The 21,479-nt window shown below is 42.6% G+C and overlaps 2 protein-coding genes across 5 annotated transcripts in view; one reads left to right on the plus strand and one right to left on the minus strand.

Annotated features, from left to right (window-relative positions):
- LOC309720330 (ras and Rab interactor 2-like) overlaps positions 1-15,734 on the plus strand; it is a 43,872-nt gene extending 28,138 nt beyond the window's left edge. The window contains exons 1-7 of one of the 2 annotated variants that reach the window (XM_082557160.1): positions 1,246-3,369; positions 3,824-3,904; positions 4,771-6,357; positions 11,832-12,140; positions 12,222-12,353; positions 12,451-12,614; positions 12,890-15,734. In XM_082557160.1, the coding sequence (XP_082413286.1) occupies position 3,369; positions 3,824-3,904; positions 4,771-6,357; positions 11,832-12,140; positions 12,222-12,353; positions 12,451-12,614; positions 12,890-13,348 (2,733 nt within the window). In that variant the 5' untranslated portion in view covers positions 1,246-3,368 and the 3' untranslated portion in view covers positions 13,349-15,734. Of the gene's footprint in view, positions 1-1,245; positions 3,370-3,823; positions 3,905-4,770; positions 6,358-11,831; positions 12,141-12,221; positions 12,354-12,450; positions 12,615-12,889 lie in introns of those variants that run through there. The other variant, XM_082557159.1, reaches the window with a different exon arrangement.
- A 2,142-nt stretch (positions 15,735-17,876) lies between these two features.
- Positions 17,877-21,479, minus strand: part of slc24a3 (solute carrier family 24 member 3) — a 125,472-nt gene continuing 121,869 nt past the window's right edge. For all 3 annotated transcript variants that reach the window (XM_082558125.1, XM_082558126.1, XM_082558127.1), the window contains one exon: positions 17,877-21,412. In XM_082558125.1, coding sequence (XP_082414251.1) covers positions 21,263-21,412 — 150 coding nt within the window. In that variant the 3' untranslated portion in view covers positions 17,877-21,262. The remainder of the gene's footprint in view (positions 21,413-21,479) is intronic.

Here is a 21,479-nt window from a genome sequence, read left to right on the forward strand (position 1 = left end):
TAATTTATGTTAATATTAGTAAAGCTGAATTTTTCTAAACACTGTAAGTAATTCAATAACATAAATTGTTTTTTGGGTGTTTTGAACGACACATCAATACTCCCCCCGAACTTCTAATCTGTTTAATATTGTTCCCATTGCAAAAACCTTTGGAAACCATCGCTTTAAACAACATCATTGAATTGTTATTTAATCTTTACAAATAATTTCCTTAGTATAGAAATAAAAGATAAATAAAACATTTCTAATCTTGTATCACTAAATATTTGCCTTTCTTTTGTAGATGTCATCAGGTTCTCAGCCTTTGATCAGTCATATTCCGTCGTGTTTATTTGGCCCTGACTCCATATTCTTTAATATTGTTCCTCCGTCAGTATCAGATCCAGTTATGAACTATTTGTTGCTCAGGTGTGCAGCTGAAACACGTGTTTTGTTGTTGTTGTTTTTTCATGAACTGCTCTATGTAGATATTGGCAAGACACTAGCAAGGCAGGCAACACCAGACTCACCAGAGTGTGTTACTATTATGTTACTTGCAAGTGTCTTAGTTAATTTAACAAGTGAAAAGGAAGGTTAGCACCTCCTGAGAGCGAGTAGCTTCTGTCTGAATGTTAACATTGGGAGTGATAACTTATTAATCAATGCCCGAGCTTTCCTGATTCTTATGCTCAGTATTTGACCTGAGATTCACACTTTCTATTTTGTACCTGTATATTTACTGCAGGCTGTCAAAGCAGAGCTGTAAAGCGTCATTTCCAGGCTCATTAAGAGATCTGTTGGGTTTTGATTGGTTGTTACTGATCTGTTAGTAATAACACTGATCTTGATGATAATCCTTAGGATCAGCTCAGCATGTTGCTAATACACTGTAGAGTCTGGCAACATCCTGGTGTGCTGCCTGATAATCAGATCTACTCCTATGGAAAGCGGCATGTTCATTGATGGAACAGTTTGTTTCATCTGCCACTTGGTTAAGTTGAAGTAGTCTCAGCACTGAGAGAGCCACCACTTCCTCCCTCTGACTTTTTTTTCCTGGCTCCAGTTTGGCAGCCGTAGCTCTGAATGATGTCACACAATTTCCCAGTTCTTACACAAAACCACAGCAAAACACATTCCTGTCTTGGGCTCTGTATGTGCGCACTGTGCAGGACACTTGTGTTCCAGAAGTTTCCAGTTCGTGGGAGTCTTGTTGGTTCCTGGGTTATTCCTGAACATGCTAACTGGTGTTCTCTACTCTGAAGATGACAGTCTGGGACTTCTTCAACCCCTATTGAAAAAAAATTGCAGTCCATGATTAAAAGCTGGGTCTGCACTAGAGATGGACCGATCCGATATTACGTATCGGTATCGGTCCGATACTGACCTAAATTACTGGATCGGATATCAGAGAAAAATAAAAAATGTAATCCGATCCATTAAATATCACGAAAGCACCTCACAAAACTTGCAACACGCTGTAACTCACCTCAGAACGTTAGCAGTCGGAGCAGTATGCATCACGTGATAGAGCGGCTGTGGCATGCCGGACCTGTCGGTGGTCTGGATAGCATTTGGAGCTTCGCTAGCAACCTGGCATTTCATCTCCGACAAAGTTATCCCCGAGAGAAGTAAAGCAAGTGTGTAAGTCCATCTCTGAATGTTTGGTAAAGCATTCCCACGTTAAGCTTAACGAGCGACTGCCTCTCGCTCTCCGGCTGCTACTTCAATCGTGAAACTGCTAATGATCAGCTGATCGGCTTTTCTGTCGTGAGTCTCTCTTGTTTGTTTTTGGTCCACTTTGCGCCAGAAAGAGCAAACCAGCGGCTGAACAACAGCAGCACGTTTAAGCTTGATCAGCTGTTGTTAGAATTTATTTAATATTACTTTCTACTCGAGGATCTTTTTCTACGTAGCTGACGCTGGTAACTGTGCAGGGGCGGATCTAGCAAAGTTTAGCCAGGGGGGCCGATAGGGCATTAACTGGGAAAAGGGGGCACAAAGACATACTTTTCTTTCTTATTCTCATTTAAAATGTCGAGCTTTTAATAAATAATTATCTGACACCCAAAGTTTTAATTTGATGTAAAATGAATAGAAGTCCATTACTGTATATAGTAACTATTAAGTCTAATATATATACCCTAGTAAGCTATAGTACTTTTTCCTTTGGGAAGGTACCATCTGTGCAGTCTGCAATTTTGTTGAAGAAAGATGTTGAATCTATTTAATATTTCTTGAAAAATAATTGATTTCTGTGCATTTTTTTTTCACACTGCATCAAATTAAGGTTGATTACGTCGATTAAGCATCATGAGGTGGAGCGTGAGGGGTGGTTCCCTATTTTTTATTTATTTATTTTTGTTGTTGCTGGGAGTTGGAACCCTATTAGTTAGGTTGCTTAATATTTACGCTAAGTACTCTTTAAAATACCAGAATAGGGAGGATGGTGTAGGTTTAAGTTTATTAGATTGATCAGTATTGCTGAACTATGAAATATTTTTTTTTGTATACAGGTATAACAGAATAGCTTTAGTGTAGTTGTTGTTTTAAACTTGAGTATGAACTTGCAGACTTGCAAAATGCAGCAAGATATTTAAAAAACAGTTTTGTTGATTAAAAAACACTATATTGGATTCATATCGGTATCGGCAGATATCCAAATTTATGATATCGGTATCGGACATAAAAAAGTGGTATCGTGCCATCTCTAGTCTGCACCAGGGAATCCACCAATGTAGTCTGCCAAGAAGAGTGGTTATATCTAACCAGAACTATGCCGAAAGCTTTTTGGTGGCTACTGAAGGTGCATGATTAAGGTGCAACTTGCTATGGGAAATTTAACCGAATATTCTCGGGATGTATGTATGATTTTGATCCAAAATAAATTCAAACTTGTATGGCCAGTTTTTGTAGGGTTTTTTTATTTTATTTTATTTGACATCATTAAAGATGTATGCTGTATAATCATTCCACCCTGGAAAAAGAGCAGTTCAAAGAAATCATTAAAATCCCAACCCTGACATTCCCATCATCAGTATGTGTAAACTTTTAGCACAACTGTAACGAATGTACAAAGAAGTTTTTCAGCAAGTCTGAGAAGTAAAGGTTACTTATAGAGAGAATAAACATCAGCAGCGCAAGACGGAAATGGGGGGATGGACTTGTTTTGGTTTGCCACGCAGCTTCATGTGAAAGGGGAGAGGAGAGGTGGGTTGAGTGTGCCAACAGCCCGCCCACACCCTTATTAACACAAGTGAGTCATAACAAAGAGGGAGTGCGAGTGAGCCACAGAAACCAGCAGAGTTTCAGCCTGCAGAGACGCAGTGTCCTCTAAACACAAAGTTAGACTGACATCAGCAGTTCGCCTGTGCCATTCAGCTTTGGGTCACAGTAAGTACTGTTGTTTCCTCTCTGCTGTGTGTGAAGGAGCTGCACTGTGTCTGGCACTAATATTTCTCATATGCCGTTGTTTCCTCTGCTGTGTGTTTGTCTGGTACGGCTCAGACTCCAAGTGCTCAACAAAGAGTTGTGTTAAAATTGTTTAGTGCCATTTCTCTCTTTCTTTCCTCTGTTGAGAAAAGCTCCTAACAGCATGAAGGAGCATTTAGAGGTTTTTGGCATTTGTTTTATTTAGTGGGGCTTTTACTGGGAGTTGATGGGAGCACTGCTGAGCATTTTCCTGCTCTTCGCTGAACTGTTGGATCTATAAACGTGTCGGCTCCCAGTAAAACCGTGGAAAAAAAAAGATAGCTGACTCTGTTTATTTTCTTGGCACATTTTTTGCTTTTGAAAGCAAACCACCCAATAAATAGCTCTTCTACTTCACTCCAACTTGATTCTGCAGTGAGAAGCTGTTTGACTGCAGTGGGCAGAAGGATCTTTTACTTGATTGTGTTTTACACAGCCTCGCTGAGGGACATCACAGGCAAGTTGGACTGTTCAGCAGATGCAGTTTGAGATAATTGTGAGCAATGGTGATGCTTTCTTTGTTAAATGGTGCTCTAATATTGCAATGAAATCTAAACAGAATTATTTTGGCCCTTATTAGTCAATATTCGTGGCACTCATGCCTCCAAAGCTTTTGAGGGTGAAACAGTTCAAATTTCTTACTTACAGAAAAATATTGTTACATGATACTAGACTGTAATATTTGAATTCATGAGTCTCCCTCATCTTGCCATATGTTTCTTGTCTTTTGGCTGTTAGATTATGACAAAAAACGCAGTTATTATTCTTAGTCAGTGATTAAAATCTCCGTTAATTAACAAGGTTATTCATTAACTTGATAAGTCAAGTATTTATTGATTTCTTTTTACAGGGGATTTCCTTGGACATAAAGTCTGATTCGAATTAAAAGCAAACACAAAGGATTTATAGGAAATGTTTCCCATTTTTTCCCTTGATTTTTCTTACTTTCATCATTTATGAAAGCCAAATTGTGGCTGAACTTGAAATCTAATCAGTCCTGTTTTTATCTGAAAGCTGTGAAAAGGCAACTCTGATAAATTTGTTTATAGGTTATAGGGCTCATGGCCTTGGGGATTCGTTTTAGCAGATCAGGTCAATCACAGTAACACACTATCACTTTATGATTATGGTCATGGTCAAAATAATCTGAGGTAATGAAGTTGTATGGAAGTCTGTAAAAGCTTACAAAACATTTATTTAGGGTATTATACAAGTATTGTTTACACAATGTTGATATTTAATTTAGACATTTCATGGTTACTGTTAAAAAAACAATAGAAAACAATATGAACACAAGATCTTTCATTTGCTGTTTCTTTTTAGGCTTCTGGGATGTTCCATTGTGCAGCAGGAGGAAGAGCCCAGTGTCGTTGACGGGGACAGCAGCCCCTGACAGACCACCCCCACCTGCCCACAGACCAGTGTCCTCAACAGCTACCTCAGGACGCCCTCGGCTTCAAACTCGCACCCCATCTGAGCTTGAGTGTTGCCAAGCCAATGGAGCGCTGTGCTTCATCAACCCGCTCTTCCTAAAGGTCCACCAGCCAGATGATAATCAGAGCTTCACTCCCAACATCCCCGACACAGGAAAGCAGGACCTGAGAGAGGAAGCTGACAAAAGAAAAGGCAGCAGTAAGGAAGCTCAGGTTTGCAGCTCAGATCACAGCCACAGCAGCCAGTCACAGCAAGAAAACCTGCAGAACCCTGACAGAAACACAGAGCTACACACCAGCACAAGTCACAAACTCAGCGGGCCAGAAAGCGTGACACGATTTCCACCACCTCGGCCACCTCCACCTCGCTTTACAGCACAGCAAACAGCCCCTCCTGTTCGGCAGCGCAGCATGCCCGAAAAGATCTCCTGGATCAAGGAGAAGGTGGAGGAGAGGGAGCGAGGCAGCAGCCTCCTTTCTCGCCTTGGCTCCTCGCTAAGTATCAGCCCCTCATCCTCTCCGCCTAAGAGACTTAGCATCAGCTCACCTATATCCATCCCCCGGCCATCACTGCCCCTCTCTCTGCCATCTCTGTCCTCATCTCCACGTCGAACCAAAGCCTCACCAACATCCAGTCTAGAGGACGCTCAGTGTCACCGAGCTCTGGAGGACGACACCATTGAGAAGGCCCTAATCAGAGCCAAACTATCCCGGCAAAAGGCTCTACCCTGCTCCCAGAACTCCTGCAGTCCCCCAGACTCCACCGTGGTGACAGCAGTCGAGCATGGAGAGGTGGGCGGAGGAGAGGAAGAAAGAGTTGACGAATGCAGCGGGGGCAGCCAGCGGCTCAGTGACATGAGCCTCTCCACAGACTCGTCAGACTCGCTGGATTTCTCTCAGTCCTCAGCTTTCTTTATGCCTCCTATGCATGACCCCAGCCCCCCCACTGAGGCTGACTTCAACACCCACCTCCCCCTCTCCATCCCACCGTCCCACCTAGGTTTCTGCAGTATGGAGGACGATGACGACGATGAGGATGAAGATGACGAAGAGGAACCTGACTATGGCGTCAGCCTGGAGAGCGATCAGGACCAAGACCAGGACCTGACCATGGTGCCACCTGGACACCGCACAAAGCGTCGCCCCAGTGCCAGTGCCCTGGTCCTCCAGAAGGCCCTGCGAGGCCATTTTCGCAAAGTGAGTGGCGTTTTCAACTCGCTGCTCACACCTGAGAAGAGGGCGATCCGTAAAGTGGTAGAGCTGTCCAGAGATAAGAGCTCGTACTTCGGCTCCTTGGTGCAGGACTATCTGAGCTACATGGGCGAGGGTGCGGGCACCCAGGCATGGCAGGGATACGACTCCGGACTGGACCTGCTGCAGACTCTCCGGCAGTTTATCACACAGATGAAGAGCTACCTTCGACAGAGCTCCGAGATGGAGCCGCCCATCGAGAGCCTGATCCCAGAAGACCAGATCGGTGAGTTTGCAGTGCAGAGTGTGGTCCTCCATCATTTTACTTTAGCACAGAGCTTTATTTTCTCACCTGTGTTTTCCCAGACATTGCACTGACCCTCCAATACTAACATCATAGAGGACAATGTCAGCTTGTTGCTTTAATGACAGCATCTACACCAAAGACAGTTTGCACCACTCCTCTCAGATCACTGCTGAAGTAGCCGCTCTGCACAGTTGCAACATTTCTACCTTTTTTAAGCTTCTGATCTCATCGTTTCTCAGCAGGTAGTCAGCTCCCTGCATGACTGCAGATAAATGTGACTATTTCTAGGAAGTGTGAATGAGTGACACATTCAGAAATCTTAATCATTGTGGAAAATCACAGTCACATTAACTCCAATTAATGCACATGTAGCAGTTTCACTTCAGTATTTTAGCAGTGAACACTGGAAAACGCTTTGTGTGTCTACTTTAGAAGCAGAATGCAAATCTCTATTGAAGCAATAATTGTGTTTGCATTTCTCTGTTACTGCCCTTTTACTATTTTTATCCTTTTTTTCCTATCTTACAATGTCTTTAAAGCACTTTGGAGGAGGACAGCCAGAGACAACTACACAACCACACACACGCACATACAATGTCTCACTGACACACACACACACACACCTGCCGGAAGAGTCTGAATCATTTAGGCCAAGATTCAGTGGCCACATTAGACCTTGGACAGAAACATGTAAACACAGAGCACAAAGAGGGTTTTATCTGTGGAGGAAGGAGCCCACTTCACCAACCTGTTTTTACTGGCCTCGTTCAGAAAGTTGAACAAAGGGCTGCAACTATGAAGTCATGAATTGGGTGGAGAAGTGCTGACAGTTGACTTTGTAATGTTTTTTCACCTGTAAGAAAGTTTGTTTGTGTATCAGGATTGAAGGATCCATTTTTTTTCAAAGCTCGACCCGGAGCAGAACAGGGTATCTCCATCTCTGCTCATTTCATTATAAATAGTTTGGAATGCTAAGGAAGCATTCTGGGAAGCATCCTTTTGGATTTGGACGTGTGAAAAACTCCACAGGCTGTTCAGCCGCTAGAAAATGGAAAACGTTGCTTAACACACCTTTAAAGCCAGAAACATTTTCATTATGTTCCATTTTCCCCTTGATAAATAATTTGATTGACAGCTACAATCGGTGTGGTGTCTGAAGGGAAAACTAAAATTGAAAGAGCAGCTTTGTGTTTCCATTGTTGCGTGTTGTGGCCCCCTCTCGTGCCCACTCTCTGAATGGCTTGTTTTTCTCAGGGATGACACACTGGGAACTGCTGCGGCTTTTACTTCTTGGAACACTTACACAACATTTAGTTGTGGCAGCTTCAGAGAGTGTTTTCTGTTGAGCTCAAAGGCCGGCTGGCCCAGATGCCTCTGGATGGCCGTCTGCCAAGTCATGCAACCGGTCTCGGTCCAACTCCAGCTCTCCAATCAGAGGAGAGGATTAGACGCAAGCCCCCATCACACTGTGCCTCTCCCTGCCCTTCACTCTTTGTTTTTAATCTGTGGTTCTTCAATCTCTCCCTCTCGCACTTGACACTGCCAGTAGGTGGTGTGAGAAAATGACATAATGTGAATTAGATGAAACCGAGAGGTGACCTAAAACAAGATGTACCATCAGGCCATCTGTGTTGTAGATGATGTATGGTTTTTGGGAGTAGGTCGATTTCAAATATGGAGGCCACCTCTGTGCTTGTTGTGCTCCTCCATCACCCCAGCTGTGTATGTGTTCAGGATGGGGAGGGGGAGTAGGGGGCAGGGGAAAATAGAGTCTGTTGTGTTGAAGTCATCCCACACAGAGAGGCTGTCCTCCAGCAGACAGCCTGAGCCAGATCAACATCAAGCAGGTCTAACTTATTGATGATGTTATCATATGCACACCTTGGGACTCTGGCTTTTACTTATAGCTCTGATGATACTTTTATTCCGCTGTTGCTTTTAGGTCACATATCAACTCAGAAATTCACTTCTTGTACAGACAAATGACACATAACATGCTAATTAACATGTTTATTGATGCTGGAAGGTGGATTTTATTTCCTTCAGACAGATCCACACTAGATATTCATATATATATATAAAAGACCACACTGCAGTCGTCGTCTTGCTGTTTTGAAACTGGAAGTGATGAGCAAGTGTTGGAGCTGAAAACGTAAACTTTTTTGTTTGTTTGTTTGTGGGTTTTTTGCGTTATTCACATTGGTCTTGCTTTATCCTGCTAATGACCAAGTGACTTTAGTGAACACATTCAAGAGGAGTTTATGGGATCAAAGGTCAAAGTAGATGAGGTCTGCTGTTCTGTAGATGTCTTAAACATGCTGCTGGTATGACGAGGACGAATCAAAATGCTATTTTTATGGTTCAGATTATAAGCAGGAAGTCAACAATCTGTGTAGCTTCTGGCTTCAGTGACAGAACAGATACTCACTACTGTTCCTGATTTCAGCAGGCTATTTATAGTTCAAGGAGACAGTCACTTTGTGTACACACACACACACACACACACACACACACACACACACACACATATTGTGTGTGTGAGTGTATAATGGTATTTGATGTGGTCTCACTGTTATTTTATCTTCACCAAATGGATGGTGGATAAAAGGTTCAGCTGTTCCCCGTAGACAGTATTATGTGAGACCGCCCAGCTGCAGCAGACAAGGTGATTGGTTAAAGGCTGCGTGGAGGATGCTTGGTGAGAGGATGTTTATATTCAGAGGGGAAGACACAAGAAGTGTGTAAGTTTGTGTGTGATTGCTAGCTTTCCCTGGCCTTGGCTGATAAGTTGTCCCCAGGAAAATGGGTGCCACTGTGATGTCTGCAGTCCATCTGTGATCCAGGACACAGGACACTGTGACATTTCCTTAACCCTGCTCTCACATTATTTTAAGGTGGATGCATGCATGCAATCTAAAGAAGCACAGAGTCAACGTGCGGAAAACTTAGTCTGAGGAGTCTCATTAGTGTGTCTGTAAATCTGGACATGTCCCTCTTTAGGGTGACTTGGACACAGCTCTTAACTAATGTCCACAGTGAGGAATGTTGGCACTGTTTTTAATTACTTAGGCAGAGCAGTGGAGACTGCAGGAAAGAAAACTCTCCCAATTTAAAAAGCCCACAGCTATGAGTTTTGTCCTTCTAGTTGTTAACCAAAATGCTCACAAGTTAGGTTTTAACGGTTAGATATCAAATTTACTGTTCACTACCGAAAGCTGACATCAGAAGCTATTTTTCAAGCAAATGGGACCAAACTCCACTGGTTCCAAGTTCTGCAATAGCAGCAATTGCTGCTTCTCTCAGATTTCTAGCTTTGGGAAAAGGAGGCAGGGCGGCGAGTATTTTAGACTGTTGGTAAAACTTTAGAAGCCATTTAAAAAATGGTTAAAAGTAATTTAAAAAAAAAAAACGCAGACCGATGAGACGTTTAGGGGAAAAGACCAGATCACAACAACAGCTGCCTCGAGACACTTTATATTGTAAGGTAAAGCTCCTACAATCATGCAGACAGAGCGTCAGCATTCAGATGAGTCTCTATCAGCAGCCAGAAAGAGTGGGAAGGAAAAACTCCCTTTGAACAGGAACAAACAGCCATGTTGTTATTCTTAGACTCCAGTTCTTCATTACCGACAGTTGAAAATAGACCTTGTTTATTTGCGCAGCTCCTTTGTGAAGCTGTTGAAGCAAAATTCCTGCACTTTGTAAACAAAGAGATTGAACAGGAGGTGGAGTGAGGGATATTCCCCCGAGTGACATCACACAAAACTGTGTGAACCCGAGTGGTCATTGTTTGAAACTTTGGCCAACTTTAATAATAATAATATGAACTACATAATAGTATTTAATATATTTGACAGAAATGGGTTCCCCCTTTTTGATTGATCAAATGTTTCAAAATTACATGAAATGAGGAAAAAAGGAAGCGGTCGTTTCAGACAGTGGTGTCGTAATATCATTTTTTCAAGCTTTTCTTTGGAAATACTTGAACAGTTCAGTTTGGTGTGACTTCCATCTTTGCCAAGCTGCAGAGCGTTACGGTAAGGAACGTCAGTGGTGACATGTAGTGGCAGGTAGGTGGTTTCCAGTGAGTGAAAGATCTTGTCATGGAGATAAGCCACAGTCACACCCTGGATTATCAGTGTTTGTTGACACAGAGAGTTTAAGCACTGGCGAAATCTGCTCACTCCTCATTCTTAATCCGTGGCAGCAAGCAGTGATAACAGAATCATGCAGAGCACCTCGTTTACTGGCAGTTGGTACACAGTGATGGAATGAGGAAGTGAGAATGTGCTGCTGGAGAGTTGCCAGCTTGGTTCTCTGATGCAGCTCCAGTAGGCGTACATCTGGAGGAGTGGAGGAATCTCACAGACATGCGTGAAGCAGACTCGGACTTTGATACTTCATCGGGAGGAAGCTGATGGAGATGGGTTCATGTGGCGGAAAGGTGTGTGTGTGTGTGTGTGTGTGTGTGTGTGTGTGTGTGTGTGTGTGTGTGTGGATTTGCTCAGCCAGAGAAACTGCTGACTCCATATTCCTAGAGAACAGTCAGCATCTCTCACACATTCCTTATTCAGCAGGGCTGTGGTTTGGCCTCCTGCTCGTGTGTTAGTCAGACTGCACAAGCCGAAGAAGCTCATGATGGTTTGACTCCTCCTAGCTGAACTTTGAGCTGCACACATGGTCGTCAATAGGAACTTGATTTACACACATGATGATGACAAGTAGAACTGATCTGATCGCGACACCCTTCTAACAGCTTGTAGCTCTTAAATCATGGCTCACGGTACACAATGAATTTGGTATGCAGTAAACATGGGTAAAATTATTAATGTCACAGCTAAAACATGTCTCACTCAGTGATCTGTGGACCCTCTTGATCTCATATCACAGGTTGTATTTTATCACTGTGTAGGTGTTCAGATAGAAAACAGTAAGTGGGAGAGCACTTCCTTCAAGAGAGATGGTATCTAAAAACACACCACTATTGCACTGACTCATATTCACTGATGTGCTTTCCTCTTGTGGAATCTTTACTTGTTTTTTTTAATTTAGACTCCACTGACATTTGTTTTCTAATATGCGACTCACACGTACACATTACTTACGCACTTGATGGTGGGTGTGGCTGATGCAGGTGGGGGTAATTTTCCTGCTTCACAGAAACAATAATCAGCTACTTGGAGGGCATGCTAATGGGTCTTTTAGCAGTTAGCATGATCCAGGCTTGCTTGCCTTTTAGTAACTTAGCTCATGTACCTCTGGGAGCAAAGTCACTGTAGTGATTAGCGGTGTCCTTCATTTAGAGCCAGACAGACTGCACCAGCAGCTGCCTGGCGTTTGTGATGTTTGTATTATGTGTTTTGATTTGCTAGCAGCTATGCTGAACTTTCCTCAGCTCACTAACGGTTTATTTGTGCGAAACACTGAAAGATTCTCTTTGCGCTCGTCCACAGACCAAGTCCTGGAGAAAGCAATGCATAAGTGTGTCCTGAAGCCCCTCAAGGCCGTAGTGAGCAGCGCCCTGCAGGAATTCCAGATACGCAGTGGGGAGTGGCAGGAGCTGAAGGAGAACCTGTCCCAGGCCAAGGCCAGGCAGCCACAGGAAATGGGCGTGGCCGACGCGCAGCCCCCGGACACAGTGGCCATAGAAAAGATCAAACACAAGTTCCACACCATGTGTAAACTGTACTCTCCAGAGAAGAAGGTCAGCATGCTGCTCAGAGTCTGCAAACTGATCTACACCATCATGGAGGACAACTCAGGTACAGATGAAAACCACACCCACACCCACAGTCAGTGTCGCATGGCAGGAATGATGAGTGAACCTGCTGTGTGTTTGACAGGTCGTCTGTATGGTGCTGATGACTTCCTGCCCATGCTGACCTATGTGTTGGCCCAGTGTGACATGCCTCAGCTGGACAATGAGATACTCTACATGATGGAGCTGCTGGACCCCTCACTGCTGCATGGAGAAGGTGTGGCACTTTTCCATGGAAACCAGCACAATCTACCCCATCCTCCACCCCCCACATAATTAACAGTGTGCCGCTGTGTGTGCGTGTTGATGTGCAGGTGGCTACTACCTGACCAGTGCGTATGGAGCCATGTCTCTGATCAAGAACTTCCAGGAGGAGCAAGCAGCCAGAGTGCTGAGCTCTGAGACCAGAAACACACTCCACCAGTGGCACCGCCGCCGCACCACCCAGCGCTCTGCACCATCCATCGATGACTTCCAGGTGAGAACACACAAATAAGTTCACTCAGTGCAAAAGGTTTCTGTGACGCTGGCAGATTAGCACTGCTTTAGAGGTTGTCTTTTAGCTTCAGAGTTGATTTTGATATTTTTATACACCAGTATTTTCAAAAGCAACACCACCCAGTACAGCCTCTCAGCTTCGAAAACATGGCAAGGAGGATTTTCGGTGTTTAACTGCAATCAAAAACATCTGAGTCTTCAGGCTTCGTATGTTTGCTCTCTGAACACTGACCGTCTCCTCTGACTGTCCCTCAGAACTACCTGCGGGTTGCTTTGCAGGAGCTGGACAGCGGCTGCACAGCCAAGACCCTGCAGGTGCAACCTTATGCCACCGTGGAGGAGGTGTGCCAGCTGTGCGCCCGCAAGTTCAAAGTGTCTGACCCCGAAAACTACGGCCTGTTCCTGTTGATGGAGGGCAACAGCCAGCAGCTGGCCCCAGACACCCACCCTCAAAAGATAAAGGCTGAGCTGCACAGCCGCCCGCAAGCCGGTCCCTTCTACTTCGTCTTCCGTCGCGTGGCCAGTAGCAGCACCGCCCAGCTATCTGCTCCCCTTCATGTGGCGCCCAACCTCAACGACCTCACCGTGACCTCTGACACAAAGGCCAACCTGAACGACCTCAGCACGGACCTGTCGACTGACTCCCCCAAACCCAGAGTCAGCTTAGGCCTGAGCCTGCCACCGAGCCACCTCAGCAGCTCCATCTCTGTGTGACTGTAGCAGCGAGCAGAAGCCTGAACAAGCTCTTTGTCTGCCGCAGTGTCACCCATAACTCCAGTAAACAAAAACATGTGGAGACACATGAGCTGGGCTCAGCGCTGTGGCGTGCCAGTCTTTGCAAAGCCGGACTTCTCCTTTCTTAGTCTGGGGAAGGTTCTGTCTGACAGGCCAGTTATTTGTCTTCCTGCTCTGGATTTCTTATCAGGGTAACTTTGTGGTAAACAGCTCTGTCAGTTGCTGTTTCCACCTCCTGATGGAGGGAATCTGAGCTCAGACACATGGGACAGTTCCTTTAAGTATACAAATAGATGTAGGTTATATATGTCATTTAAGTTTACGTCTCACAGTTGCTGGTAAACTGTAACTTTATTGTTTGAATTTTAAAAAGATAATCCTTCAGATTGTTGATTTGTGTGGATTTAGCGGCACCTGGTGGTGACTGATGCACAAAGCCATTTAAAAAAGAGAGAATGAAGCCACTTCTAATACAACAACAAACAAAACAATGTTATTAATAATAATAATACTAAAAACCCAGCATGCAATGCGCTGGACAGTCTGATTTCTTTATTAAAAAAGAGAAAAGATTCTAGTGGTTTCATGGTAAATGTGCTATTGTTAATAATGATTATTACTAACAAAATATATATAATAGGTATAAGGTTATATAGGTTTGCAATGATTCACTCATTCTTAAGAAGCATATGAAAAAAAATTGAATGTAATAAAATATAAACAGAGCTGATGTCCCAATCATTTGGACCAAACTGTTACCTGACCTGGCTAGCCACCATTGTTTAGGTGCAGCAGCTACAGAGGTGTGAGCAGACCTCCACCTTTCTCACTCAAATGACTTCACACTACATCTAAACAAACTTGGATTTAAAAGATACAAAAATTGGTGGGATTCCCCTTTAACAGAATGCAGAAATTTAAGAGACGCTGTTTTTTTTTGTTGATGACGGTGTTTTGTCATTTTTTTTGTTCCATAGTTGTCCCCACCATCTGCTGGATTTAAAGGGAATTGTTGATGCTGACGTAGAATGAGATGTGTCAGCGTGATCAGATCATCTGAAGGATTAACTTTGTAAAATTTAGCTCATGCATGTAGTTTGTGTTTAATGTTAGAAAAGGCAGGTGTTGCCAGTGTTTGTGTATTTACTGACAGTATCCTGGTGATATGAACGAGGCTCTTTCAGACCTGAGAGATGTTGCTGGTTATCGTTTCAGACCGTAGGGGTGGAACAGTTCTCCAAAGCCGTGGTTTCCCTTCATACCTCGGTTTTCGTTAGAGGAGAAGAAAAAGATTTTACTTGACCCCGACCTCATTATGAACAAAACGGATTCACTCGTTACCTGAATGGTCTGTAAATAGTAACCAGGCATTGACAGCTTCATATCACGGTCCAGGGAGACACGACCATGGCGTGACACTGTGGGTGTTTGTGTTACAGTTTCTGAATTGTTCCACTCCTATGAGAGTGATATGTGACAGATCCTGCGGCCGGCTGCCCCGTCTCTGTACTACTGACAAAGGCCTTTAACCCGGGTGGTAAGAACATGTATGAAGACACTGTGTGGACATCTAAGCTGGTCTGAGGTCCCACAGTCACACACGTTGAAAGGAAGGTGTAGAGGGTACCGTGATGATGGAGGGGAAAGTACTGAGAAGGACCTGCAGTACAGCGTAGCGTTGATTTTGGTGCTGTTGATCCAAATGCTTAAATTATAAGATTTCAGGTAATCGGCATATAAATATATACACATTTACCAGTGTCAGTGTCCATTGTTTATCTGCCTGAAGTGCTGAAAGACTCTGAAACAGTCATTTTAAGTTCCAGATTTTATTGTTTCCCTTGGCACAAAATAGAAAAAGAGCAGTAAAAATAAAATGAATGAAGGAATGAAAATATGAAATCAGCTATAGGCCAAATAATTATAAACATCAGCGTCAGCCCAAAATTTCACAATCAGCACATCTTGAGTTTGAACAATTGGAAAAGCTGAAAAAGATGCTCATGCAGTGAATGAACTGAAGTGCAGTGCTCTGTTCAGTCCTGTTTTACGCAGGATGAAGTGTAACAGCTGAAACAGGGAAGTGAAAGTGTTGCTGAGTAGCATTAATCTTGTACAGAGCCTGTCGTGCAGACCTCTGTGGGCCAAGTCTTCAGCGTCTGAATTTATACCTACTGCCATGTTCCTCTAACATTCTTTGAGTATTTATATGTCTCTGTGCGGGAATTTTTCACAGATGGCTTTTCAATGTTAAAAATGTTCTTCATGGTGTCAAAATATCTTTAGTATCCAGGAGACATCCTGCTTATCATCCATGTCAGAAATATTCTTTTTGCACTCAATAAATGGTGGAAATGGAAATACTGTCTGTGCATTTGTTTGATCAATGCTCTGCTGTTGAGTCCCGTCATACCAGTTTCCTGCCGCCAGAGGGGGCTTGTGCCTCATTGATGCTGCATGAAGACTTGAAGATGAAAATGACCTCACACAAACAGGATGTATAACCACAGAAAATACACGTAACAGGCAGAACATGTGGCACCTATCATGTTTGTAGAATTTAGACTAAATTGTTATAGAATAATATCCTGTGTTTGACCAATACATTTTTCTAATAGTTTAACAAGCCCTCCTTCAGATGAAATGATAAAATCCTGGACTATTTGACCGTTTAATTTTTTTTTACTATGTTACTGCCTTGGAATGGTGACTACACCTATTGCACTGTAACTATGGGGAGAATTCCAGGTCCACTCATCCAGCCTTAATTATACGCAAAAAGGAAAGTTTTAGGCCTAATCTTAACAGTAGAGATGTGTCTGTCTCCTGAACCCAAACTGGATGCTGGTTCCAAAGAAAGCTGAAGGCACTGCCTCCCATTCCACTTTTAAATACTCTGGGAACCACAAGTCAGCCTGTAGTGTGAGAGTGAAGCACTTTAATTTGGTGATATACTATAAGGTCATTAAGATAAGATGGGTCCTGAATATTCAAGAACTTGCATGTGAGGAGCAGGATTTTCAGTTTAATTTTGGATTTAACAGGAACCAATGAAGAGAAGCCAGTATAGGAGGAATCTGCTCTCTCTTTCTAGTCCCTCTACTTCATCTTCTAACTGTTATTGTGTTTATGAGCCATCCATTCTCTTCCAATTATTCAATTCAGGGTTACGGATAAATGTCATCAGCTGAACCAAACTAGAACTGGGCTATATTTTAATGTAAAACATTTGTACCACAAGATGATGCAATAAGTCTATGAAACCTTTACTTAACCAGGCAACGCACAACGGCTGATGGGAAAACGCTTTGGGAAATGGGGTCAGGGTAAAGAAGAATTAAAACGCACAGCAGCACACATGTGAAAACACGCCCTCTGGTGGTAAATGTTTTCAAAATTAAATAAAATACTTTTAAAGATTCTAAAGGTTACGACCAGCCTCCCCCCCACACAGCTCAGTGCAAAGTCCTGTTTGACTCTTTTTTTAATTTACAGAAACTCAATTTTCAGACATCAGATTTCCAACTCTTGATCTGTTGAGGTCTATCATGCACCATTCAGTAGCTGGAGGCTGAACTTTAAATGGCATTCTTCATCCTGACAGCTATCTGCCAGTTCAGCAGAAGCATTTAAAAAATGCTGAGTCCTCCTACACAGCCCCCACCTCCTTAGATGGTATGGATGTGACACCATGAGGTACACTCAAAAACTTCTCTCTCTCTTCAACTTGCATCATAGAGCCACAGGAGCAGCTATCCAAGCCTCTGAGGATCCCAGTTAAAAGGCTCAAAATAACCCACCTTCATATAGATGATCATCACTGCCAGCCTTTTCTACAAGACCCCTGAAGGCGCTTCAAGGTGAAGGATGATCATGTTTCTTCTGGCAGACTTGGCACACATACACATTTTCAACATCATTCTGAAGTAATGACTTGATTGGCTGGCTAGCATCATTGGGAGGGGTTATGATGCATGTGACTGGTCTGTGTTTCCAGTGTGCACATAGGGACCACCGTAAATATGAAAGAAAAATGGCCTTTGTGTCAGAGGTCACGGTGTAAATAAAATAACTGTCTGTCAAAATCTAACAGTAGGTCTGAGTCTGTATAGAACCAGACCCAGATAGCGTTCCATGGGTGACCTAGGCTTCAGACTTCTATAAAGCACTCTGCGACTCCTTTTCTGTGAGCACAGTAATAAAGACACAATTTAAATACTTATTTCCTACATTTAGCATTAGAGAGTGTTAAAGTTCTGCCATCTTGTGCCGAAACAGAAGGTGATGTCACTGGATTGGTTGGTTGTTGCTAAAAGGCTGGTTTATGTTTCTAGTTGCATTATTTCTTTTTCAGCTTCAAGTGAAAAACCACACTGACTGTGCACCTATATTCAATGCGGTAAATGCATACAACATACCGAATTATCAGAAATAACTTGTTTGAATGTATAGATTTTCTATAGAATAATACTGCAGACCAGTCAAAAGTAGAGCACAAGCGATCGTGTCACCTTAAGCAATGACAACTTTATTAATGCTCAGGTAGCAAAATGATCTCTAAAATTACATTTGAGACATCTAAACACAAAGTAAACAATTTCTTTTGAAAAGTTTCTGCGTAGGAAGAGGTAAAGCTTAGATATGCACAGAAAGATATCATCTGCATACACTCTCACTCACTATCTCTTACATCCTGTGCTAGCCACAGCATGCAGTCATCTAGGATTTCCAGTACAAACTAACTCCAGTGCCATCTAAAAATGCTTTAGACTCTGATCCCAAAGTACATTAAGATTTACCATAAATAATTTATTATATCGAAGTATCTCCATGCGAGTAAACAAAGGACAAGAAACACGTCAAAACAAAGGGGATTACAGAGGAGACCTAGGAACTATGAAAATATATTCAACAGATATACAGATTGAGACAAAAAATATATAAATACATTTACACCTATTTATATACATATGTACATCAGCAATATATCACTCATGTGAATATCACAAATTATTTAGAAATCTCCTCTACAAGATGTGTCGTTTTATAATGAGAGCGCGTTTTGGTTAGTTTCAAAGTACCTCATGTTTTACACTGTAGATACATGCAGTTAATAGCAGCACATGACGTTTGAACCAAATAATCTGTAGCATAAATTGTTTGATAGTAAAGTGCACAATATATTTTGAAATAAATAAGATGGCCAAAACTGATGCCTTGGATTAGAAAGGTGTTGGTAACGGACAGGATGACACAGAGGAAAACCACGTGTACCTCAGAGAGGGGAATGCTACGAGACATTTCGATCCATTTCTTGATTTAGCTCATACTGATGTGTTTAACCTCCACAGTAATCAGACGCTTGAGATTTGGATATTTAAAAAAAAAACAACTAATTTTTCTTTCTCATTTTTTATGCCTAGATAATTTGTCTATTTGTTCATCCCAGCAGCTGGATAGTGTAGTGGTAAAGCTACACACCTTTGGTGCAGGAGTCACAAGTTTGATTCCCACTCAATATCCAGTTAAGGGTCCTGCCTAGACCCCCACGATGCTAAAACCAAGCCCAGGAATAGTGCAGCCAGTCTGCAGCTTGGACACAAGCATTTCTGTGCACGTGACAAATAAAATTTAAACGTTTAGCTTTTTTTCGGGAAGAAGTGGGCTTTGTAGACATTCCTCAGGAGCTGTTATTGACACAACAAAAGTCATCCAGTTATTTGGTTTGTAATTAGCACCTCATTGAGCTCTTTCAGGGAAACTCTGGAGGAAAAGTTTGAGGTGGATTAACAGTTATACCCTGATATATGTATAATAATGATCACCTCAGACTGTGTTTAGGTCTCCCGTCAGGCAGACATTCTCACAGTTCCTCTTCATGATTTGAACTTGTGTTGTGTTTGGATAGTTTGAGCAGTCTAACAACAATATTAACAGACATTTATGATTTGAATGCGCCTTTTTAAACTCAACTATAAAGTCATGTTTTATCAGCAAAGCGCCATATTTACATATCGGTAATCTCAAAGTTATTGCATTACATAAGATTTAGACCCTGTTTTCCGGTTATGGTTGCGCTGTACTGTCTGTTTCTATGACATAAATAAATATCTGTGATATATGAAATATTTATACATTCGAAAGACAGCATTTCCTATTTTAGATATTTGATATTTCTGATCAATAAATTAACAAAGTACCTGAAACAATAGATCTTTTTCTTTTAGCAATACTCTTCCCTCAGTGAGAAAAAAAGAGCATGGAGCACTTGACATTTGAAATGCACCTGTCTGAGGAAAAGCTGACATTTTGATGAAAACTGTGTGAGAAGAATCAACCCTGACTGACAAGCGTTCACTTCAGTGTTGGTGGAAGTCTTTCAAGAATAATTAAACTTTACTGGCCCCTTAGTGGAATAAAAAATTCCCCGGAGGGTTTCACAAACCACACTGTACATGCTCTAAAAACTAGTAGGAATATTTATGTGCCACAAACCTACCAAATCTGGACAAATCTAGACATTAGGCATTACAAAATACAAAGAACTCCTGGAGAAAAATATAGTGGAAACTCCTCCCAACCTTAAAGAGTTGGGGTAAAAAGTCCTACTTTACTACCAGTTACATTGCTCACCCTCAGAGAAGTAAAGCAGGACATCCATCCATCCTTCCAGCACAGAGCAAACACCTGGTCCAGGTGTGGTTTTGAATAATGCCACCACTGTTTTGAGTCTATTTGGTCAGTGTCTCTGAGAGGAGAACAAGCAGCAGCTCCCCACTCACGAAAGACATAAATACATCTGCTTCTCGAACCCACTCCACACAAACCTGCTTCATTTTACAAGGATCCTCTCCTCATAATCAGCGTGCTTCAGCGGGTAAACACCTTGCTCTCCCGCTCTTCAGTGCAAGTTTGAGCTCCGCATGTCCCGTCCACACGTAGAACTACTCATCCAGATCAAACGGAATTTTGCAAAATGCCCTCACAAAAATTGTGCTTGTGATTGTGATCATCGACCTGGATCCCCGGCTGCACAAACAAAAACCTGCCCAGGTGCTCTTGTGACCTCCAGAGAAGAACTGTGCGTATGACAGGAATAAATAATAAATAGGACATCTGGGGGTTATTTACAGAGGTGAGCTATTTATAGAAAGGAAATCAATATGAAACGTGACAGCTACGGCCGTGAGTTAATTTATAAAAAGGTGACGGGATAATGCCCTGTTCCTGCTGAAGTGGAGACTTGTAGGTGCATGTCTTAAAAGAAAAACTGTAAATGCGAGCGTAAGATGGAAATAACAAAAAGTCCCAAGTAAACACTGTAACGAATAATGAAGACTCGTGGCCCTAACTCTGTCTAAACTTCCCATCGCTTTACATCATTGCTTTTTTTTTTATTACTTATTACTTTCAACTAGTAGATCTAAAAGACCCGCCTTTCCTCTCAGGAAAGGTTAGCAGCTAGGAAACATCACACCTAACACAGGGAGTTTCAAAATAAAAGGTCCTCATGTCAGGAGTGAGCAGTAGTAGAATAATTTCTGTGTGTGTGTGTGTGTGTGTGTGTGTGTGTGTGTGCGCGTGCGAGGTTATCATCCTCTGTGCTGTCCGTTGGTTGCTTCCATCTCTACTCCTGGAATCAGTCCCACTCTCTGGTCTGGTGTGGGCTAAACACCAGAGCAGCTCCATATGGCAAAAAAACAAGCCACAGAAAAATCAGTGTGAGTCAGACCTGTGCCAAATAGTATTTGCAATTAATTCTTTGGTCTCCAATAAGATCTTCCACTTGTTGCCACCAGCTATCTATTTAATATTTCTTTTTGAATTCCTTGCAAACACCACTTGTTTGTGTAAGTGTGTGCACAGTGAGTGTGTTGTGTATGCGTGCGTGTCTCAGTCATCCCGGCAGGTCGGCAGGTTGACAAAGGTGAAGATGTTGTACTCGATGAGGCAGGAGAAACACACGAAGATGGAGTAGAGGATGAGACACATGAAACCCAGACGTTTGTTCAGCGTCCAGTTGTTTAGGTGAACTCCCAGGACCTACAGCAGAGGAGAGGAGGAAAGCTCATGAAAACTGTGCTATGAGAAAGAAAGAAACAGAAACTGT

Source organism: Aulonocara stuartgranti, assembly GCF_965226115.1.
Source record: "Aulonocara stuartgranti genome assembly, chromosome: 13".
NCBI classification, from domain to species: domain Eukaryota; kingdom Metazoa; phylum Chordata; class Actinopteri; order Cichliformes; family Cichlidae; genus Aulonocara; species Aulonocara stuartgranti.